General features: G+C 44.6%; 1 protein-coding gene across 2 annotated transcripts in view; it reads right to left on the reverse strand.

Moving 5' to 3' along the window:
• Positions 1-1,790: 1,790 nt before the first annotated feature.
• The window catches only part of ZDHHC5 (zinc finger DHHC-type palmitoyltransferase 5), a 50,797-nt gene continuing 29,487 nt past the window's right edge, over positions 1,791-23,100 (reverse strand). Inside the window, exons 4-12 of one of the 2 annotated variants that reach the window (XM_044298585.1) lie at positions 17,007-17,164; positions 12,558-12,730; positions 9,245-9,347; positions 9,064-9,155; positions 6,398-6,530; positions 6,145-6,268; positions 5,371-5,450; positions 3,963-4,393; positions 1,791-2,557 (exon numbers count right to left, since the gene is read on the reverse strand). In XM_044298585.1, coding sequence (XP_044154520.1) covers positions 2,419-2,557; positions 3,963-4,393; positions 5,371-5,450; positions 6,145-6,268; positions 6,398-6,530; positions 9,064-9,155; positions 9,245-9,347; positions 12,558-12,730; positions 17,007-17,164 — 1,433 coding nt within the window. In that variant the 3' untranslated portion in view covers positions 1,791-2,418. Of the gene's footprint in view, positions 2,558-3,962; positions 4,394-5,370; positions 5,472-6,144; positions 6,269-6,397; positions 6,531-9,063; positions 9,156-9,244; positions 9,348-12,557; positions 12,731-17,006; positions 17,165-23,100 lie in introns of both variants that reach the window. The other variant, XM_044298584.1, reaches the window with a different exon arrangement.

The following is a 23,100-nucleotide window of genomic DNA, read 5'->3' on the forward strand; positions in this document are numbered from 1 at the left end:
AGCCAGAACGCCCCAAAAGGTTCAAGGATAAGAAAGGGGTTGTCCTATAACAAACACTTATGGGGTAATTTATTAAGACCAGCGTTTTAGATGCCAGTCTTAATAACCCTACACTGGCACTTGATGCGCCTAAGGCTACTTTCACACTAGCGTTCATAGGTCCGTTTGTGAGCTCCGTTTGAAGGAGCTCACGAGCGGACCCGAACGCCTCCGTCCAGCCCTGATGCAGTCTGAATGGAGCGGATCAGCTCAGACTGCATCAGTCTGGCGGCGTTCAGCCTCCGCTCCGCTCGCCTCCGCACGGACAGACGGACAGCTGAACGCTGCTTGCAGCGTTCAGCTGTCCGCCTGGCCGTGCGGAGGCGAGCGGATCCGTTCAGACTTACAATGTAAGTCAATGGGAACGGATCCGCTTGAAGATGTCACCATATGGCTCAATCTTCAAGCGGATCCGTCCCCCATTGACTTTACATTGAAAGTCTGAACGGATCCGCTCAGGCTACTTTCACACTTAGAATTTTTTCTAAGTTATTAATGCAGACGGATCCGTACTGAACGGAGCCTCTGTCTGCATTAATATGATCGGATCCGTTCAGAACGGATCCGATCGAACGCTAGTGTGAAAGTAGCCTTAGTTATGTAGAGGCGCTGGCCTCTGCATAACTTAGGCACATCCACCGCCAACCTAAACCTACGCCAGCTCCCTTGCTGTATTCATTTCTCTGTCCACCTCACTGAGATGGTCACACGTGTTCAGTCCCATCCTTCAACTGCCACCCGCCCCAGCAGCTGTGACAGTTACAGGGAGAGGACACATCCCCTGAGCTGCCAGTCTGAACTAAATCTAGCAGAGCATTAAATGGGGAGATCTTTAGATCCATGTGAGGTACAAGGCTGTTTCTAGATTTTTCATAAAGAGATTGGCATGTACTATCTGATGTCTAATAAAAAAAAAAAAATTCCATTAATAATGGGAAACCCCATTTAAGGACTCTCATCTGTGTTTTCTGGTGTCTGCATAGACTGATGTGCAAACATCCCTTAGAACTGAAAACGGTTAGGTCTGACTTGCCCCTGAAGGAACGTGGTTCTGAAGGGGAAGAAGATCCTAGTGACAAACAAGTGAGGAAACATAACCCTAATCTATACTGGTGTGGAATACCAAAACAGTGCTGCCATGTTTAAAGGGAACCTGTCACCGGGATTTTGTGTATAGAGCTGAGGGCATGGGTTGCTAAATGGCCACTAGCACATCCACAATACTCAGTCCCCATAGGTCTGTGTGCTTTTATTGTGTAAAAAAAACTATTTGATACATATGCAAATTAACCTGAGATGAGTCCTGTATGTGAGATGAGTCAGGGACAGGACTCATCTCAGGTTAATTTGCATATGTATAAAATGTTTTTTTTTTACACAATAAAAGCACACAGAGCTATGGGGACTGGGTATTGCGGATGTGCTAGCAGCCCATGTCCTCAGCTCTATACACAAAATCCCGGTGACAGGTTCCCTTTAAAGGGTTGGACATTTATTTACATGGTAGGTACCTACACGTGGCAGTAGACAGAAAAATTGCTGATCATTGGGGTGTGCAATGTTGGACATCAGCCGATCTGATATTGATGGGCTATCCTGAAGATAGCCCATCAATATCCTAGAAAAACCATTTAAGGAGCGTGAGAAAACGGATAAAAAGTCTGGAATAAAAAAAAAACAACAACAATGGAAGGATACAAGGTTTTCAAGCATACACTGCTATGTTAAGTAACATACTATCACACCCATCATACATGTCTCAACAATTTGGTCTTCATTTTATTTATTTTAAATGAAATCATAAAAATGAAGGCACCCTCCCTCATTTCTCCCTTGTTTGGAGGCGGAGGGGTATTTATTGCCTGCTCCCCAGCTGTAAAATAATATCATATATTCATCTGTATTTATAAACTTGTGCAGATCACGATCCTTCTCAGATACAGGAAAATAAAAAAATATAAAATATTAAAAAAAGAAATGCACCCCAACTTCCACGCCTAAGAAAAAGAAGGACTTCCGATCTGAAAGCAATCACCAGGTGTAACCGTAAGCAACATTCCAGAGAAGACATGGCGGCACTCTGGTGGCAGCAGTAGAGTCTAAATGAATATGGAGTAAGGAATAACCATTTCATCAATAAGAGACAAGTGGAGCTCAATTAAAACGTATCTGTATCAGAGCGCTCATCTTCTGCCCCCTGAAAACGCTGAAAAGTGAATGGGGAAAATTTGTAAAAGTTTAAAGAAACAAGATCCCACAAGCAACTCCACGGAAACAAGGGGGGCACACACAGAGGGGTCCAGCATTGGCCATTGTTGATGCTCACACTGATAAGTTTAGTCACTTTGACCGTCTGTGTGTCCGGAAGTTCTCAGTCTCTCATACGGATATCTCGTATGTAGTTCCCCCCACGCCTGACACAGTCTTTACACCCCCTGGGCGAGAGGGGCTCACTGGAGGGGAGACAGTAGCTTGGCCGTTGCTGCGAGAGTGCACTGACTTCACAGGAGACTCATCTCTACAGAGATACAAGGGAGCAAAAGAAATATGGTGAATGAACTGTAACTAAAACATTGAGAAAATACTGAAACAGCCTATGGCTCTGTGTAGGTAGACAGCGAGGCCATGAGCAACAAGCAAAGTTGCATCCCCCAAAGAAGCCATATTTGTAAAATCTACATATATAAAATAATACTGCAATAGAATGACTTTAAAAGACAGACATACTTTATCTAAGTTATCATATAATTTAGTGGTCTTATATTACCTACAAAACACCCATATATTACCCACACACAGGTGAAACGCGAAAAATTTGAATATCGCGCAAAAGTCCATTTATTTCAGTAATGCTAATTAAAAGGAATTGCATTAATGCAGCTTAAAATTTGAATTTTGTGAAAAGGTTCAATATTCTAGGCTCAAAGTGTCACACTCTAGTCAGCCAATTAATCCATACCGCCTGAGCAAAGGGGACCTGAGATTGAGACTTTGGTGCTTCATAAGCTGTAAGCCATAATCATCCAAATTATAACAAATAAAGGCTTGAAATATCTCGCTGTGCATGTAATGAGTCTCATATGTTAGTTTCACCTTTTAAGTTGCATTACTGAAATAAATGAACTTAGAATATTGTGCAAACTTTTCGAGTTTCACCTGTAACACCGATATACCACTCACATAACACTACCATTCAATGCCCAACAAAAACTACCACGCAGTGTCCAATTAATGGGGTATTATGGTTACTTAAAGTTATCCCCTACCCTATAAGAATGATGGGGGTTCTACCGTTGGGACCACCACCGATCAAGAGAATAGGGGCCCCGTACCCCCTGAAATGAACAGACCGGCTGGCCGGGCATACGCATGGCCGCTCCATTTATTTCTATGCGAGTTCCAGAGATATGCACCACTCGACTATCTCCAGAATTCCCTTACAAATAAATGAAGCGGTCACACACATGCCCGACCGGCCGTTTTGTTCATTTCAGGGGGGCTGCAGGGGATATGGGGCCCCGTTCTCATGATCGGTGGGGGGGCCCAGAAGTAGGACAGGTATAGGTTGGATAACTTAATGTAACCAAATACCCCTTTAATGCTCCCTAAATGGTAGTCCAATTCAGTGTCCATATAATATCACTAGATAGATTTGTGCAGAGGAGGAGACAGAAAGGACTGTGCGGCTGTTTTAACAGCGGTACAGTTCTCACAATTGTTGGGCACACCACTCTGTGTAAGCAGACTGTTCTTCTGCTCAACTCTCAGGATGTTTCTGAGGTTCCACCTCTGTGGGCTCTAGAAAAAGCAGACCCTCTAAAACTGGCCTTTATACCATGGTACAAATTTCCCCTTATGACAGAAGAAACCATTAGAACTAGGAGGACACAGAAGAGCATTGACAGCATGAGCAGCAAACTTACTTTAATGTCAATAGTGGTAAAGCTGCTGCATCTGTGTCCACCACACGATGGTGAGTGATTCGTGGTTTGCCATAACGGGGGGCAATTGGAGGAGGACAGGCTGGGCGAAGGCGTTCTCGAGCTGATAGATACGGTGAGGAGTATCCAGCTGTTTCAGGCTCTGTCTCATCAGAAGGGCTCAGTAGGCTCTGGTAGGACAGACTTCCATTCTGTGTCTGATTTAGACTTTTGTATGAGGTGGACGTTGTTCCTTCTGATGGAAGAGAGGGAAGTGGAGCAGAAGTCCCTGCTGCAGAGCGCAGACTGGAGGACCGAGCTGGTGGTGCATGGCATGAGTCTGGTTCTAGACTTGGCTCCGAGCGAGAACTTGGGGGACGAGACAGATCTGAGTTTGGCATAGGAGAGTCCTGCAGGCTGTCTACACGGGGAAGCTGAAATACAAAAGACAAGTATGCAGAAAAGAATTCCATATAATAATTCCGGTATCTGGCCATCTGTGCTGACACTTAGTCTATTCATGCTTTCATGGCCAATTTTACATATTTTGTAGCACTATGCAAACGGTGACAAAAATCTTGTCTCTGGTTCGAAAGGGCATGATGCCTGACCCAGTTATAGCAGGCGGCAGTTGTTAGACACAGCATCCATAGTGACCAGAACATCAGGCATGAATGTTCATCCCAAAGCTCAGTTTGTACTGTGCTGGCAGCAGAAAAGCAGCATAAGAAACATATGGCGGCTCTGGCAGCTCCAAGCCTGTCCATGTGTTGTGTCTGGTATTGCAGCCGAGCTATAGTAAAGTAAAACAAGTGGGACTTGGCTGCTGTACCACACACAACCTGTGGACAGGGGTGGTGCAGTTTCTGTTAGAAAGTAGCCATGTCTTCCTAATCCTCAAATGATGGGTACATGACCAGATAGCACGACCTTTGGTGAACACTAGCATTTTAAAAGGGCCACATATAAAAGTGCAGCTCCTATATGCGAAATAAAACAGCAATCAGGGAACCATAAACCTTTTCGTATGTCAAAGAGACATATCAAAAGCTTTGCTTGGAGGGAGGCTGAGCGCCGAGACCCCCAAGAGCACTAGCACAAGGAGAGAGAAGCACTCTCATATCACAATCTCTCTCCTCACTGCAGGGGACAGAATCGAGAAGGGTTCATAGACTTTAAATTAAGCATGTCTCCGGCAGCATGGAGAAAGCTCTCATTCTAGTGATCACTGGAGGTCTCAGCTCTCACCAATGAAAACCTTTGCTATGTCACTATGACATATCAAAAGATTTAAGAAAGCGCAAATAGACCCTTTAACAACACATCAAATGATAATCCAGCAAAGTTAAGGCCAAGTGTTCCTTCTATAATAAAAATGGAACATCAAGAACACATCCAAAGGGGATCTTACCTTTGTAATGGGCGCTGGTCCTCCACTTCCACTGCTGAAGCCTGGGCGAAATCTATACATAGTAGGAGTAGGTGGGCTCTCTGTGGTCAATAGGGAATTGTCTGGTTAAAAGTTATACAAGATGACAAAATGAACACCACAGACATGCACGATGAAGACAAACACATTGCTGATGTAAAAAATCTGCCAGGGAACCTGTCGGCAAGTGCTTAGTTTCTGTCTCAGAAGAAAGGAAGCCTAACACAATTCCTATAAGAATCAATGGGCAGTCCTTGTAATGCATGGCATGCCGGACCCCCCAGAGCTCTATATAGCTACACATCGCCGACTGGGGATGCATTGCAACTCACAAGCTGCTGCGACTATGACAGAAAGGTAACCAGAAATCCGCCAGGTATGGTTTACTGGTGACTCATATTGCACAAAATTGTGGTCGTAATGCAACCCCATTCACTTTCAGTATGCTGCAAAGAGGCATCGTGATGCTGAAATCTTTCACAGCACGACACGTGTTATGGCCAAAGTCTTCGTGCAGCCCCAGGCTCGCTCCGCATGGCCAAAATGTATGCGGTTTATCTGCAATCTGTTGTTGGGCAACTATTTTATGACACGATTTGAATGTAGGACGTGTGTGAATCAGGATTTAGGAAAAGGATGGCATTCATAAGACACTGCTCACTGCAGTCAACTGAATGTGGCAGGATACAATTACACTGAGCACTAAGACGGTGGCATGGTTTGTGCGCAGTATGACTATACCATCAGATTACTCACCTTCTCTTTCCCCCAGGCTTAACTGGCCTCTCAGTCCTGTATAGCGACTTAGGTCAGGTTTTGGCGGTGGTGGAGGCTCTGCATCTGCGGACTGAGATTCTGTCAACTCGAGACTGCTTCGAGACTGTGAAAGGGTAATAATAGGAATATCACATTATAGTACAAGGAACATCTATGATGGACACTCCCTTTAAGTGGTCTAGCTAAAAGGAAGCACAAACAAATGAAAACGGTTTGCTGGGGATCACAATACCTGGTAGTGTTGAAGGGGACTCTGTATACCATTATCCAGTATTTTAAGGCCAATCTGATTCTCGGAAACTTCGGGCCGTAAAAATGGAGGTGATATAGACAGGACTGACTCATTCTGACTGCGCTTTATATATCTGAGAAACAGACAATATGTAGGTAAATTATAGATAAACAAGTGCAAGATAACCGGCATTGGTAGTAGACCACATTCAATAGATACGACATTTGATGTCAATGAAAGTTCTGCTGGGACCACCACCAAGGGTGAGAACAGAACTTTCCGGTTCCCTGTTCCTGGCAGACAGATGGGAGGCATGCATGCTTACATTCCTTTACTACCAGCCGTGTACTGTTCCCACCATAACTCTCTCCAGAAAATTCATCTCAATATCTGTGGGATTCCAGGGGTTGGACTTCCACCAATTTGCTATAAATTTTATTCTATACTTAGCCTTTATCTTCACTTGTAGCTCACTACAGTTGCATCTTAAGTCCTAAGTTCTATGGCAATCGCTCTTATAATATATCTTCATAGGGGGTTGCAGTGCCATTTTTCTTACACAGAGCTCCAAATCTTCTGCTTCCCATCTCACCGCCATTGTTACATAAAATTTTAGCTGCCTGCAGACACTTCTCAGGGAGTTACTACATAGTGTAGGTCTTAGTTCCATATAAGCGTACTTTTATCATTTAACTCTTATGACTTATGAAGGAAACCAGGGAAGCAGTTCATTTCCAGTCCCCCCTCTCACCATAGGCCCAATAGTTGTGGTGTGGCCTACCTTTAGGTTAAGTATGCCACAAGATATAAGAAATAACCTCACATGGCAACTTTGTGGTTGGAGGATATTAAATAGTACCAATTTTGTAAGCATCTGTGCTAAAGTATGGCTCCCGGAGCAAGATTTACCAAAATGCCCAAGAGATCCAAGTTTTATAGGAAACCGTGGTTTCTAGGTCTACATTTATCTGCATGGTGCCTAGAGCTGTTCAGTAATACTGTACAACACAAGCAGTGGTTTGAAAGGAACACTCCAGGAAAAACTGATACATGGTGTTACTCCTAGTGCCGGGCCTGAGGGGGTGGTGTACCAAGAACAAAAATAAGTTTTCCATCGCATGAAACAGACAAATACATATTTGGAGACATAATGATTATACAGCGCTCGGCTATTTTCAGAATCCACACAGAAATTAATGGGAGCGCACCGCGCTTGCGCGGCCACCACTTCCATTCACTTCTATGGGGATGACGGAAATAATTGAGCCAGCGCTCGGCTATTTTCAGAGGCTCTATAAAAATGAATGGATGGCAGCCGTGCATGCACAGTTCGCCCTCCTTCACTTTGCTGGCTGGGTTTACGAGATCCTAGCGATATGCGCCCATTGTCTGAGATGGGAAAACCCCTTCAGGACCCTGGGAGTTTCCATTTTTGCATTTTCATTTTTCACTCCCCGCCTTCCCATAGTCCTAGCTTTTTTTATTTTTACATTCACATAGCCTTATGAGGGCTTATTTTTTGCGGGACAAGTTGTACTTTCTAATGCCACCATTTACGATTGCATACCATGTAGTAGGGTGCGGGGAAAAAATTCCAAATAGGGTAGAATTGGGAAAAAATGCAATTCTGATAAAGGTTTTTATTTTTTTTACATTGTACACTATGCAGTAAAATTGGCCTGTTATCTTCATTCTCCAGGTCAGTACGGTTCACACGACACCACACCTTTGAGGACAAAAAAATACTTTTTTTTTTTTTCATAACCATATTCTGATCCCTATAACTTTTTAGTAGCTATGTGTACGGAGCTGTGTGAGGGCTCATTTTTTGCGGGAGCTATGTGAGGGCTCATTTTTTGCGGGACGATCTGTTATTTTCAGTGATACCAATTTTAAGTGTGTGCAACTTTTTGATCATTTTCTATTTAAAAAAAGTTTGGGTAGTTGAAGTGACCAAAAATGGCAAATTGGCTGTTTGAATTTTTTTTTTTTACCACTACGCAATGTGCCGTATTCCATTAATATTGTTATATTTTAATAGTATGGGCATTTTCACACGTGGCGATGCCCATGATGTTTATTTTTTTTATTGGTTAAGTATTTTTATTTTAAGGAAAGGGGGGTGATTTGAACTTTTTTTTTTTTTTATATTTGTAATAATTTTTTTTTTACTTTTAAGTCACCTTGGGTGACAATAACTGGCAATCATTTGATTTCCCATGGTATTCAGTGATGGATAAAAAGCCATCATTGAAGACTTAAATTGCACTATATCAATACAAGGCTGCCACCTATTGATATATACATCTAATTGACTCGGAAGTCGGCTTGGGGCTTCGGTCAATTAGATCGAGGTACCCCGATCTCAGCCGGGGAACGCTGTTACCGGACCGGAAGCATGCGACTTCCGGTTTCCGCAGATGCCGTGGTCACATTTGACCACGGCATCTGAAAGGTAAGATGTATGCGATCAGCGTTATGGCTGATCGCATACATGTGCCGCGGGTCTCTGCTATTTAAAAGAGCAGAGCTAAGGCACCCGCTGCACGCGCCATGCTTAGGGATCTGACCCATGACGTACAGCTACGTCATGGGTCCTTAAGGGGTTAAGGTTGATATGAAATGTTTCCTCACTAAAGTAACAGGACCCAGGACTAAAGACCTACCTTGGTGGTGAAGAGCTACATAGGACGTGGCTCACATTTTGACAACATCCATTACTAAAAGGATTAACTCCTCCTCTGAACTTTCCAGTGACCTTTAAAATATTAAAAATTAAACATTTACAGATCCACTGAGCAACAGGTACATTGACTAAAATAAACTATACATGAGAAGAATTCAGACCTGCTCATTTGTAGTACGACCTCGGGAAACCAGGACAATATGGAATCCTGTGAGACCAGCCACGGGAAAGAAAAATAGGCCAGCGACACACATGACTGAAATACTGTGACGAAGTTAAGAGAATACAGCCAGAAACACTGCTGAAGAAAAGGGGTGTTGTAGAAAGAAATCAGGTACAGTGAGGAATGGATGAAAAAACAAGGTACAGCAGGGACTGGGGGAGCAAACAAGGTACAGCAGGGACTGGGGGAGCAAACAAGGTACAGCAGGGACTGGGGGAGCAAACAAGGTACAGCAGGGACTGGGGGAGCAAACAAGGTACAGCAGGGACTGGGGGAGCAAACAAGGTACAGCAGGGACTGGGGAGCAAACAAGGTACAGCAGGGACTGGGGGAGCAAACAAGGTACAGCAGGGACTGGGGGAGCAAACAAGGTACAGCAGGGACTGGGGGAGCAAACAAGGTACAGCAGGGACTGGGGGAGCAAACAAGGTACAGCAGGGACTGGGGGAGCAAACAAGGTACAGCAGGGACTGGGGGAGCAAACAAGGTACAGCAGGGACTGGGGGAGCAAACAAGGTACAGCAGGGACTGGGGGAGCAAACAAGGTACAGCAGGGACTGGGGGAGCAAACAAGGTACAGCAGGGACTGGGGGAGCAAACAAGGTACAGCAGGGACTGGGGGAGCAAACAAGGTACAGCAGGGACTGGGGGAGCAAACAAGGTACAGCAGGGACTGGGGGAGCAAACAAGGTACAGCAGGGACTGGGGGAGCAAACAAGGTACAGCAGGGACTGGGGGAGCAAACAAGGTACAGCAGGGACTGGGGGAGCAAACAAGGTACAGCAGGGACTGGGGGAGCAAACAAGGTACAGCAGGGACTGGGGGAGCAAACAAGGTACAGCAGGGACTGGGGGAGCAAACAAGGTACAGCAGGGACTGGGGGAGCAAACAAGGTACAGCAGGGACTGGGGGAGCAAACAAGGTACGCAACAGGTACAGGGACTGGGGGAGCAAACAAGGTACAGCAGGGACTGGGGGAGCAAACAAGGTACAGCAGGGACTGGGGGAGCAAACAAGGTACAGCAGGGACTGGGGGAGCAAACAAGGTACAGCAGGGACTGGGGGAGCAAACAAGGTACAGCAGGGACTGGGGAGCAAACAAGGTACAGCAGGGACTGGGGGAGCAACAAGGTACAGCAGGGACTGGGGGAGCACAGAAGGTACAGCAGGGACTGGGGGAGTAAACAAGGTACAGTAGGGACTGGGGGAGTAAACAAGGTACATTAGGGAACTGGGGGAGTAAACAAGTTACAGTAGGGACTGGGGGGAGTAAACAAGGTACAGTAGGAGTAGGAACTGGGGGAGTAAACAAGGTACAATAGGGATTGGGGGAGCACAGAAGGTACAGTAGGAACTGATTGAACAAACGAGGTATAGTAGAGATTAGAGGGGCAATCCAGGCACAGTAGGGATTGGAATAATAAACCAAGTACAGGAGATACTGGTTGAATAAATGATGAACTGTAAGGGTTCGAGCAGGGGTGCACAACCATTTTTGGTCTGGGGGCCGCATTGTCACATGGCACTATTTCTAGGGGCTGCAAAAAGAAACGTTATTCAGCGCTTGTTTGCATCAGCCTATTACACAAGCTAATCCAAAGTGACTGGGGAGGAATGATCGCTACCACAGTCATTCCTCCCTCATTCACTTCTATTGATTATCGGTAGCACATTCCCGATTACAAGGTGAGATATGCTGACGATAATTGTACATCTTTCATCCTGATAAAATATGCAAATCAGCCGACAAACGAGTGATTCCTTGTTTACCGGCTGATCAGCGGCACAATTATACCGGCCAGATATCAGGAATGATCGCTCCTATGAACACTTGTTCCCAGTAATTGTCCTGAATATCGTGCCATGTAACAGGGGCTTACAGATTTCCTGGTAAAAAATGATTTTTAACACTTTCCTGCAGCACGGGCCTGAAACAGAAGATTTATACTCTCCTGGGAAACTGTACATATATATATATTTTTTTAAGTCATTTTTATTCAAACTATAGCTCATTATTTAAATATGCAAATTAGTATAATTAGTTCCCTATATGTGTTGGATCGTTTTATTATACAATATGTGTAGTTTCACATGAATGGGGTGATAACTGTAATGGTTTTGGTTGGTGTGGGCGTTTTTTTCTTTTATGTATTTTACTATATTTTCTTTATGAGTGAACAATTTTTCCTTTTTATAGTTTTTTTCCCCTTGTATTTTATTTATTTATTTTACATCTTTTTGCTAAAATTTTCTTTTCTTTTTTAATATATTTTTGCAGCACTGTATGTCCCCCAAGAGGTCTTTAAAAGACCTCTGGGTGACACAGCCTTTTTTTTTTTTTTTGCACAATTTTTTTCCTTTTATTTGTATTTTTTTTAATTGTGTTTTCAAATTTTTTTTTTTACTTTTAATATATATATTTGCTACATTATTTGTCCCCAAAAGGTCCATAAAAGACCTTTGGGGACACAGACTTTTTGTTTGCACTATTTCCACTGTAACTGGAGCATCCAAAGGAGCCCTAGTTACAGGGTATAAACCAGCCTGCTGGGGGGACTTTGTACAGGGCAGAGCTGGTGAGGCTCTGCAGTTCTCTGCCCCTGAGACCCGGCGATCACGTGATCGCTGGGTCTAAACTGCACAGTGCTCCGCTGGGTCTTGTGCTTTCTCTGACAGCCGGGGGCCCGTCCTGCTCCTGCTACAGTGCAGGAGCTGTAATGCTCCATCATGCAGCGCTGCGGCAGAAACACAGCTGATCGCACAATCAGCTGTGTTTCTGTCTAGGAGGACGGGGTCCACAAACCTTGGCCGCAGGTTGTGCACCCCCTGGATTAGAGAAACGAACCAGGTACAGCAGGGATTGAAAGAATAAACCAGGTACAGTAGAGATCGAATACATAAGGTACAGTCAGGATTGGAGGAATAAAGGTACAGTAAGGACTGGAAGAATAAATCAGGTACAATAAGGATTTGAGGAACAATCCAGGTAGAGTAGGGATAGAAGAATAAACCAAAAACAGTAGGGATTGGAGGAATAAAACAGGTAGAGTAGGGACTGGAGGATCAGACCAGGTACAGTAGGTATTAGAGAAAAAACAAGGGACAGTAGGGATTGGAAGAATAAACCAGGTATAGTACAGATTGGAGGAACAAACCAGGTACAATATGGATTTGAGGAAAAAACGTGATATACAGTATACACAACGCTACAGTGGAAGGGTTAGAACTTCTGATGGGTAAGAGAAGGATACGTAACAGCTGCAGGGATGTCTCTGAGCTGGTCGGGATGTCCTAATGTATAGAAAAGGCCACAGATAAAGACGCTCATTATGTGCAATGTCAAAGACACCAGGAACAGGAAGAAGTAACGGTAGTTCCGACGTCCAATGCAGTTGTTTACCCATGGGCAATGGTGATCAAACTCCTGTAATAAGAAAGTATGATAGGGATCAATGGTGGTCATCCTGCCAAATTATGCCGGCATCAAATCATACAGACGTCAGAGGTGAGACCCCCCCCCACTCAGGACCCCGTCTAGGACATACCAAAAAGAGCCATTGACAGGATGAGTTTCCTATTATGATGGACTTGGGCTGTTAAAGGGGTTTTCTGACACTTTAACTGATGACCTCTCCTCTGAAGAGGTCATCAGTTTCTGATCAGTGGGGGTCTTACACCCATTCAACTGAATGGGACTGAGCTGTGATATCAAGCACAGCCACTATACAATGTACGGCGCTGTGCTTAGTAAGCTGAGAGAGGGCTGCAGTACTCACAGGAGCACCGGTGCCTTCTCAAACAGCTCACCAGCAGAGGTGTCAGACCCCCACTGATCAGAGAATACGTCATCAGTTGGAAAGAGTCGGAAAAGCCCTTTCATGTAATACATGGACGGCCATTTATCTGAATAGCTGCCATATAATACATTTTACTTTTAACAGCTACTGATGGAAAAATGAGCACGCATTAACAACTTCCCCAGGTAGCTGATCATCATGGAAGCTCTCAGTTTATAGGGAATCTGACACCTATTTCTACCAATTGCAACACATACCAATGCACTGTAGTGCCCTAAGACATCATTCCAAGCATACCTTTGTTATGTTTATCCACGTTTCTCACCCCCTAGAAAATTAGCTTTCATCGATATGCAAATAAGTCTTAAAGTGCCCAGCCAGACGTCAAAGTGCTCAATGAGCACAAGACCACATTCTTCAAGAGCCCCAGAACCACCTCCTCAATGGTAGAAGTAAGTGACAGATTCCCTTTAAAAGGATAAGCAGTATGGGCATTACGTGAATCGAATCCAGAGCCTCTAGAGATTTTATATCTACAGTGCTGCTTGAAAGTTTGTGAATCCTTTAGAATTGTCTATATTTCTGCATACATTTGACCTAAAACTAAATCAGATTTGGAAACAAGTCCTAAAAGTAGATAAAAATACCAAATCAAACAAATGAGTGAAAATATTAGACTTGGTAATTTATTTATTGAGGAAAATAATCTAATATCACGTCTGTGAGGAGTAAAAGTATGTGAACTTTTAGAATAAGAAGATAATGAGACGGTGAAATTAGAGTCAGGTGTGAGGGGGAGACCTGTATTATTTAAAGAACAAGGATCTATCAAAGCCTGATCTTCAAAGCACGTTTGCGGAAGTGTATCACGACACGAACAAAGGTGATTTCTGAGGACCTCAGAAGAAGAGTCATTGATGCTCATCAGGCTGGGAAAGGTTGCTAAACCATCTCTAAAACATGTGTATTCCACCAGTCCACAGTCTGTGTACAAATGAACCAAGACTATTATCTCCCTGCCCAAGAGTGGTCGATCAACAGAGATCATGCCAAGTGAAAGGTGTGTAATAGTCAGCAATGTTACAAAGGAACCTCTAAGCAACTAAAGGTCTCACATTAGCTAATGTTAAAGAGGACCTTTTATGGGTCCAAACATTATGAAATAGGTAGGGAGTTGTGTAAGGCATAGTGCAGGCATCTTAGATCACTTACTAGCTTATCTGTCTGGTGCTCTGTTCCCCCTTTTACTTTTCTCGCCTGATATGGAAATGAATATCATCGGTACAGGGAGGAGGAGACTGCCCTGTTTCTCAATGAGTGTCTCCTTCTCCCTGGCTGTAGCATGGTCCAATCACAGCAGAGAGCGTCACAGCCAGGGAGAAGGTGTGCTTTTTTTTCTCCCTGTGTCACGGCCTATGGTGTGTTTTGTGACACTTTCCTTCACTTGGTTGCCCGTGGCAACGTGTGGTGTTGTGTGCATGTGGTGGCAGTGTTTCAGCCCTATGGCTGATCCCCAGGACATGGTTGCCACGCATGCCGTTGCCCGCAGCAACAGGTAAAGTGTGTGTTTATGTGTGTACTTCCCCTTTAAGTGGCCGTCTTCCCTTGCCTTGTGTTGGAAGGGTTAACTCCCTTCTGTGTGTGTGATCACCTGGTGTGTCTGAGTGTGGGTATGGCTACTTTGGGCTATAAAGCCTCTGCTGTTTTCAGTTAGCTGAGGGGTTCTTCAGCCATGGTTGCTGGAGACATCCTCCTGTTATACCATCTGCCAGTGGGGGCCACCCCTGTGGTCATAAGTTCACTTATGGTGTTTTGAAGATTGTTTGGTCTCCTTATTATTGCAGCATATGGTTTCCTGGGTTCCCGTGTGATGTCTGGTGTGTGCTGTGTCCTTTGTGTTGTTGTGGACAGCAGCACTTGTACATGGGTTCCAGGTTGTGTGTCTGTGGCAGGTAGGTGTGGTACTAGTCGCACTTACCTGTCATTGCCATATGTCTGTTTATGTTCCCCTTTCTTTGTAGCTTGGCCAGTGAGACTCCTGTTCCTCCGTGTCTAGGAGGAACAGGTCGTCTTCCCTGCTCCTAGTCCAGGGCCACCCTGAGGGCTAGCAGGAATATCAGGTTCCGGAGTATGAGCCCTCCTACCATCAGGGTCGGCTCATACAGGCTAGGAGACAGGGTCAGAATTAGGGATTGTTAGGAGGTGACCTGCTCCCTGATTCCTGTCCTGGCCATGCTCTGACCGTCCATCTTCTGATACCGCACCGCTGAGGGTTTTCCCCCATCCTCAGCCGTGACACCCTGGCTGTGACGCTCTACGCTGTGATTGGACTGCGCTACAGCCAGGGAGAAGGAGACACTCATTGAGAAACAGGGCAGTCTCCTCCTCCCTGTACCGATGATATTCATTTCCATACCAGGCAGGAAAAGTAAAAAGGGGGCACAGCGGGGGAACAGAGTGCCGGACAGATTAGCTAGTAAGTGATCTAAGATGCCTGCACTATGCTCTACACAACCCCCTACTTATTTCAAAATGTCTGGACCCATTAAAGGTCCTCTTTAATGTTCACGAGTTTACCATCAGGGGGCCACTGAACAACAAAGGTGTGCAAGGCAGGATTGCAAGGAGAAAGCTGCTGCTCTCCAAGAACATCATTGCTGCTCGTCTGCAGTTTGCTAAAGATCACCTGGAAAAGCAAGGAGGCTACTGGAACAATATTTTGTGGTCGGATAAGACCAAAATAGAGCTTTTTAGTTTAAATGATAAGCGTTACACTGCATTGCAGCATAATTACTTCCGATCTGTGAAACATGATGGTGGTAGCATCATGGGTTGGGCCCGTTTTGCGGTGTCTGGGCCAGGACAGCTTGCCATCATTGATGGAACATTGAATTCTGAATTATACCAGCAAATTCTAAAAGGAAAATGTTGAAATCTCAGGAAAACACGGGTCAAGCAGCAAGAAAAGACCCTAAGCACACAAGTCAGTCTACCAAGGAATGGTTAAAAGGGCATCTGTCAGCAGATTTGTAGCTGTGAAAGTGGCTGACCTTTTGCATGTGCACTTGGCAGCTGAAGACATCTGTGTTGGTCCCATGTTCATACATGTCTGCATTGCTGAGAAAATTCATGTTTTAATATATGCAAATGAGCCTCTAGAAGCAATGGGGGCGTTGCCATTACACCTAGAGGATAAGCTCCCTCTGCAGCTGCCACCCCCCTGCACTTTAAGTCACAGGGCCAGTGAAAATGGCCTTGTGATGCCTGGCCCTATCAAGCAAAGTGAAGAGGGTGCTGCAGTTGCAGAAAGAGCAGAACCTCTAGGGGTAATGGCAACTCCCCCGTTGCTCCTAGAGGCTCATTTGCACATATTAATACATTCTTTTTCTTAGCAATGCGGGCATATATGAACATGGGACCTACACAGATGCCTTCAGCTGCCAAGAGCATATGCAACAGGTCAGCCAATTTCAGAAGTACAAATGTGCTGACTGATGCCCTTTAAAATCCTGAAGGTCCTAAAGCGTGCAGTTCATGGGAGGGCACCCACCAACATAACAGAGTAACAGAGGTGAAGCTGTTTTGTACGGAGAAAAGAGCTGAAATTCCTCTATGTGCAGGACTAATCAACAAGTAACAGAAAAGTTTAGTTGCAGTTTTTGCTGCACAAGGGGGTCACACCAGATTCTGAAAGCTAAGGGTCACACACATTTGCCACTCACAGATGTGTAATAACGGAACACGTTACCAAAAAGTCATGTGTGTACCTTTATCAGGTGCCAAACTGTCCCTGTAACAGCCATAGTCTCCATTATGCAGTGTGTATTGGGGGTGGGAAACAATTCCATGTCCACTCAGGTATAAAAAAACTGAATAACGAACACTAGTTTACACAGAACTCACCTCAACACAGTTGTCGCAGACACTGCAGTGGGAACAGCGTGGTGGCCTGTAAAATCGGCACGTTGAGCACCACTTCATGCGAACCTGTACTCCTCTTACTTCCACTGTCTTATACAAGGGGGCTCGGAAATCATCCTCCTTATCCTCATCCTCTTCCGCTGCAGAAAGTAGAACACAATTTAAGCTGACTGTAGCTACCACTAGAGGGCGATCACTGCGTATTGAGTTGAATGGGGCAGATCTACCATTCCCTACACCACATTTACTAAGTGTTGCAAACACATCCTCTGCAGTTTCCTACAAAAGGTGCATAGATTAGTGTGAAAATGGGGGTGGCTTTACACGAAAGTGACATGGCATCAGATGCAACATCGAGCCCCAATACTGCATGAGAATTTTTTCTTTAAATGTCTGGTGCAAAGTAAGCTAAGTAATAGGTGGTATTATCATTTAATCCCTTAAAGGGGTTCTCCGGGAATTAAGAAAATGAAAATACTTAACTATTACTTTATTATAAATAGATTTCCAAATACCTTTCATTAGATATAATGGCTCGTTTTGTCTTGGGAGCAATCATAAGGGAAAATAAAATGGCCGCCGTCCTAGTACTGCACACAAAACCCGTCCTAATCACACAGGAGGACAAGTTGCTTCACAACACTGAGCCAAATTGCTGCCTTATCCTCCTCTCAGCTCTACTTATCAGGAATTATGATACTAAATACAGCTTAATCTCTGTAGGAATGGAGTTCGTGAGGAGACATGAAGTACAGAGAGGACGTACAGGACAGACTGTGGTAATGTGGGGCTGTGGTAATGGAGACTGCTGCTGCTCTTTAGTCACAGCCTTCCTCTCTAACTTGTCTTCCTGTGCGATTAGGACGGGTTTTGTGTGTACTAATAGGACGGCGGCCATTTTATTTCTGCTAATAATTGCTCCCTAGACAAAATGAGCCATTATAGCTAATAAAAAGGTATTTGGGAATATATTTATAATAAAGTAATATTTCAGTTATTTTCATTTTCTAAATTCCCAGAGAACCCTTTTAAGGACCGAGCAATTCACATAGCCATATGACAGGGCTTATTTTTTTGCTGGACAAGTTGTACTTTCTAGTAGCACCATCTTATATTGCATATGATGAAGTGGGAAGATGGAAAAAAATCCAAATGGGGTGGAAATGGAAAAATAATGCAATTCTGCCATAGTTTTATAGGTTTTGTTTTTATTGAGTTCCCTATGTAATACAACTGACCTAATGCATTCCTTTTGTAGGTCACTACGATTACAGCAATATCACATTTATATAGCTTTTCTTTTGCTTTAATATTTAAAAAGACAAAAATGATTCTTTATTTGCATTGCCATATTGTGACCCGCATTACTTTTTTATATTTACATCTAAGGAGCTTTTTTTTTTTTTTTTTTTTTTATTTAGAAAAAAAAAAAGCCCCACTAGGAGTCTTGAAAATGCAAGCACCAGGCCTCGCATCCGAGGCTACCATAGCAACCGAACGGCTCCCTTGATCGCCACGCAGGGGAACCATTTGGGCCACAGGAGTACATGGCTTCTGGGGAAAGCCCTCTCAGATGCCATGATTGCATGTGACCGCAGCCTCTGGTTAAATGTTCATGATCAGCATTATCACCAATCACGGATATTGTCTCCAGGGGGTTGCTGTGTATAAGTCTATGCAGGAAATGTGGAGCTCTGCAGCAATTATAAAGAGCTCTGATTGCTATAAAGAATATATTAAGAAATTAAAGGGTTATTCCCATCTTGTAAACTGATGGCATATCTCTAAGAAAATACATCACTTTATACTCTATAGGGGTCTGACCTCGGGGACCCCAACCGATCCTGAGAATTAAGGGACTGCAGTGTTACCTCAGCATTGCGTCCACTTTACTGTTTTTTCCTGTACAACTGCCCTCGGCCACTCCATGTGGGAAACTGCATAATGGACCCATCCGAGTAAATGAGGCTGGCTGCAGCTCCTTGCCAAACTGGGTGGCCAGGGGCGCTGCTGTGTATTGATAACTTAGAAGGGGATGCAGCACTGAATCATGCTGCGTCCCTTCATTCTAAGGATCGGTGGGGGTTCCCAAACGAATATAAAGTGATGACAGAGGTCCTAGAGGCCAGGCTGCCAAAAATTATAGCGGTATGTTAGAGGTCAGAGTATAATATTTGGTGGTCAGATCTCTGGGAACTTTGACATCACTTTATAATCTTTATCAGTCCAACCTCTTGGACCTCTGGCATCATTTTCTAATTTTTGGTGTTCTGACCTCTGGGACATGTGACCTACAGTGCCTTGCAAAAGTATTCACCCCCCTTGACCTTTTTTTTGTGTTTTGGTGCCTCACAAACCGGAGTTAACATTGATTGTTTGAGGAGTTGCATAATTTAATTTACAGAACATGCCCACAACTTTGAAGATGTTTTTTTTAATTGTGAAGCAAACAACAAATAGGACAAAATAACAGAAAAAGTCAATGTGCATAACTATTCACCCCCCTAAAGTCAATACTTTGCAGAGCCACCTTTTGCAGAAATCACAGCTCCAAGTCACTTTGGATAAGTCTCTATGAGCTTGCCACATCTTACCACTGGGATTTTTGCCCATTCCTCCTTGCAGAACTGCTCCAGCTCCTTCAAGTTGGATGTTTGCTCTTGTGAACAGCAATCTTTAAGTCTAGATTGAGATCTGGGCTTTGACTATGCAATTCCAACACATGTTGCCCCTTAAAGCACTCAAGTGTTGCTTTAGCAGTGTGTTTGGGGTCATTGTCCTGCTGGAAGGTGAACCTCAATCCTAGCCTCAAATTATGCACAGAGTGGTACAAGTTTTGCTCAAGAATATCCCTGTATTTAGCACCATCCATCTTTCCCTCAACTCTGACCAGTTTCCCAGTCCCAGCTGCTGAAAAACATCCCCACAGCATGATGCTGCCACCACCATGTTTCATTGTGGGGATGGTGTTCTTTGGGTGATGTGATGTGTTGGGTTTGTGCCAGACATAGCGTTTTCTTTGATAGCCAAAAAGTTTTCATAAACTCGCACTATGCCTTTTTGTTTTTAGCTGAAAGTAATGGCTTTCTTCTGGCCACTCTGCCTTAAAGTCCAACTCTATGGAGCGTACGGCTTATTGTCGTCCTATGTACAGATACTGCAGTCTCTGCTGTGGAGCTCTGCAGCTCCTCCAGGGTTACCTTAGGTCTCTGTGCTGCCTCTCTGATTAATGCCCTCCTTGCCCGGTCCGTGAGTTTTGGTGGGCGTCCGTCTCTTGGCAGGTTTGCTGTTGTGCCATGTTCTTTCCATTTGGTTATGATAGATTTGATGGTGCTCCTGGGGATCATCAAAGATTTGGATTTTTTTTTTTTATAACCTAACCCTGACTTGTACTTAACAACATTGTCCCTTACTTGTCTGGAGAGTTCCTTGGTCTTCATGGCAGCGATGCCTCTTGCTTAGGTGTTGCAGCCTCTAGGGCCTTTCAAAAAAGGTGTGTATATGTAATGACAGATGATGTGACACTTAGATTGCACACAGGTGACATCATTTCACTAATTATGTGACTTCTGAAGGTAATTGGTTGCACCAGAGCTTTTTATGGGCTTCCTAACAAAGGGGGTGAATACATTCGCACATGCCAATTTTCTGTTTTCTATACAACAGTTTTATTTATATATTTTTCTCATTTCACTTCACCAACTTAGACTATTGTGTTCTGATCCATCACATAAAATACAGATTAACAAAACATAGAACTTAAGGCTGTAATGTAACAAAATACGAAAAAAGTCATGGGAGGTGAATACTTTTGCAAGGCACTGTATTTAACCACCTCCGGACCGCCTAACGCAGATGTGCGGTCCGGAGGTGGCAGCCCTGCGCAGAGTCACGCATATATGCGTCATCTCGCGAGGGCCGGGATTTCCTGTGAACGCGCGCACACAGGCGCGCGCGCTCACAGGAACGGAAGGTAAGCGAGTGGATCTCCAGCCTGCCAGCGGCGATCGCTCGCTGGCAGGCTGGAGATCCGAATTTTTTAACCCCTAACAGGTATATTAGACGCTGTTTTGATAACAGCGTCTAATATACCTCCTACCTGGTCCTCTGGTGGTCCCTTTTGTTAGGATCGACCACCAGAGGACACAGGTAGGTCAGTAAAGTCGCACCAAACACTACACTACACCCCCCCCGTCACTTATTAACCCTTTATGAACCCCTGATCACCCCATATAAACTCCCTGATCACCCCCCTTTCATTGATCACCCCCCTGTCATTGATCACCCCCCTGTCAGGCTCCGTTCAGACGTCCGTATGATTTTTACGGATCCACGGATACATGGATCGGATCCGCAAAACACATGCGGACGTCTGAATGGAGCCTTACAGGGGGGTGATCAATGACAGGCGGGTGATCACCCATATACACTCCCTAATCACCCCCTGTCATTGATCACCCCCCTGTAAGGCTCCATTCAGACGTCCGCATGATTTTTACGGATCCATGGATACATGGATCGGATCCGCAAAACACATGCGGACGTCTGAATGGAGCCTTACAGGGGGTGATCAATGACAGGCGGGTGATCACCCATATACACTCCCTGATCACCCCCCTGTCATTGATCACCCCCCTGTCATTGATCACCCCCCTGTAAGGCTCCATTCAGACGTCCACATGTGTTTTGTGGATCCGATCCATGGATCCGTAAAAATCATGCGGACGTCTGAATGGAGCCTTACAGGGGGGGTGATCAGTGACAGGGGGGTGATCACCCTGATCACCCCCTGTCATTGATAACCCCCCTGTAAGGCTCCATTCAGACGTCCGCATGTGTTTTGCGGATCCGATCCATGGATCCGTAAAAATTATACGGACGTCTGAATGGAGCCTTACCAGGGGGGTGATCAGGGAGTCTATATGGGTGATCACCCCCCTGTCATTGATCACCCCCCTGTAAGGCTCCATTCAGACGTCCGCATGTGTTTTGCGGATCTGATCCATGGATCCGTAAAAATTATACGGACGTCTGAATGGAGCCTTACCAGGGGGGTGATCAGGGAGTCTATATAGGTGATCACCCCCCTGTCATTGATCACCCCCCTGGTAAGGCTCCATTCAGACATTTTTTTTGGCACAAGTTAGCGGAAATTTTTTGTTTGTTTTTGTTTTTGTTTTTTCTTACCAAGTCTCATATTCCACTAACTTGTGTCAAAAAATAAAATCTCACATGAACTCACCGTACCCCTCACGGAATCCAAATGCGTAAACATTTTTAGACATTTATATTCCAGACTTCTTCTCACGCTTTAGGGCCCCTAAAAAGCCAGGGCAGTATAAATACCCCACATGTGACCCCATTTCGGAAAGAAGACACCCCAAGGTATTCTGTGAGGGGCATATTGAGTCCATGAAAGATTGAAATTTTTGTCCTAAGTTAGCGGAAAGTGAGACTTTGTGAGAAAAAAAAAAAAAATCAATATCCGCTAACTTATGCAAAAAAATTAAAATTTCTAGGAACTCGCCAGGCCCCTCATTGAATACCTTGGGGTGTCTTCTTTCCAAAGTGGGGTCACATGTGGGGTATTTATACTGCCCTGGCTTTTTAGGGGCCCGAAAGTGTGAGAAGAAGTCTGGGATCCAAATGTCTAAAAATGCCCTCCTAAAAGGAATTTGGGCCCCTTTGCGCATCTAGGCTGCAAAAAAGTGTCACACATGTGGTATCGCCGTACTCAGGAGAAGTTGGGGAATGTGTTTTGGGGTGTCATTTTACATATACCCATGCTGGGTGAGAAAAATATCTTGGTCAAATGCCAACTTTGTATAAAAAAAAAATGGGAAAAGTTATCTTTTGCCAAGATATTTCTCTCACCCAGCATGGTTATATGTAAAATGGCAGCCCAAAACACATTCCCCAACTTCTCCTGAGTACGGCGATACCAGATGTGTGACACTTTTTTGCAGCCAAGGTGGGCAAAGGGGCACATATTCCAAAGTGCACCTTTCGGATTTCACAGGCCATTTTTTACAGATTTTGATTGCAAGGTACTTCTTACACATTTGGGCCCCTAAAT

This window comes from Bufo gargarizans, chromosome 6, assembly GCF_014858855.1.
Source record: "Bufo gargarizans isolate SCDJY-AF-19 chromosome 6, ASM1485885v1, whole genome shotgun sequence".
NCBI classification, from domain to species: Eukaryota; Metazoa; Chordata; class Amphibia; order Anura; family Bufonidae; genus Bufo; species Bufo gargarizans.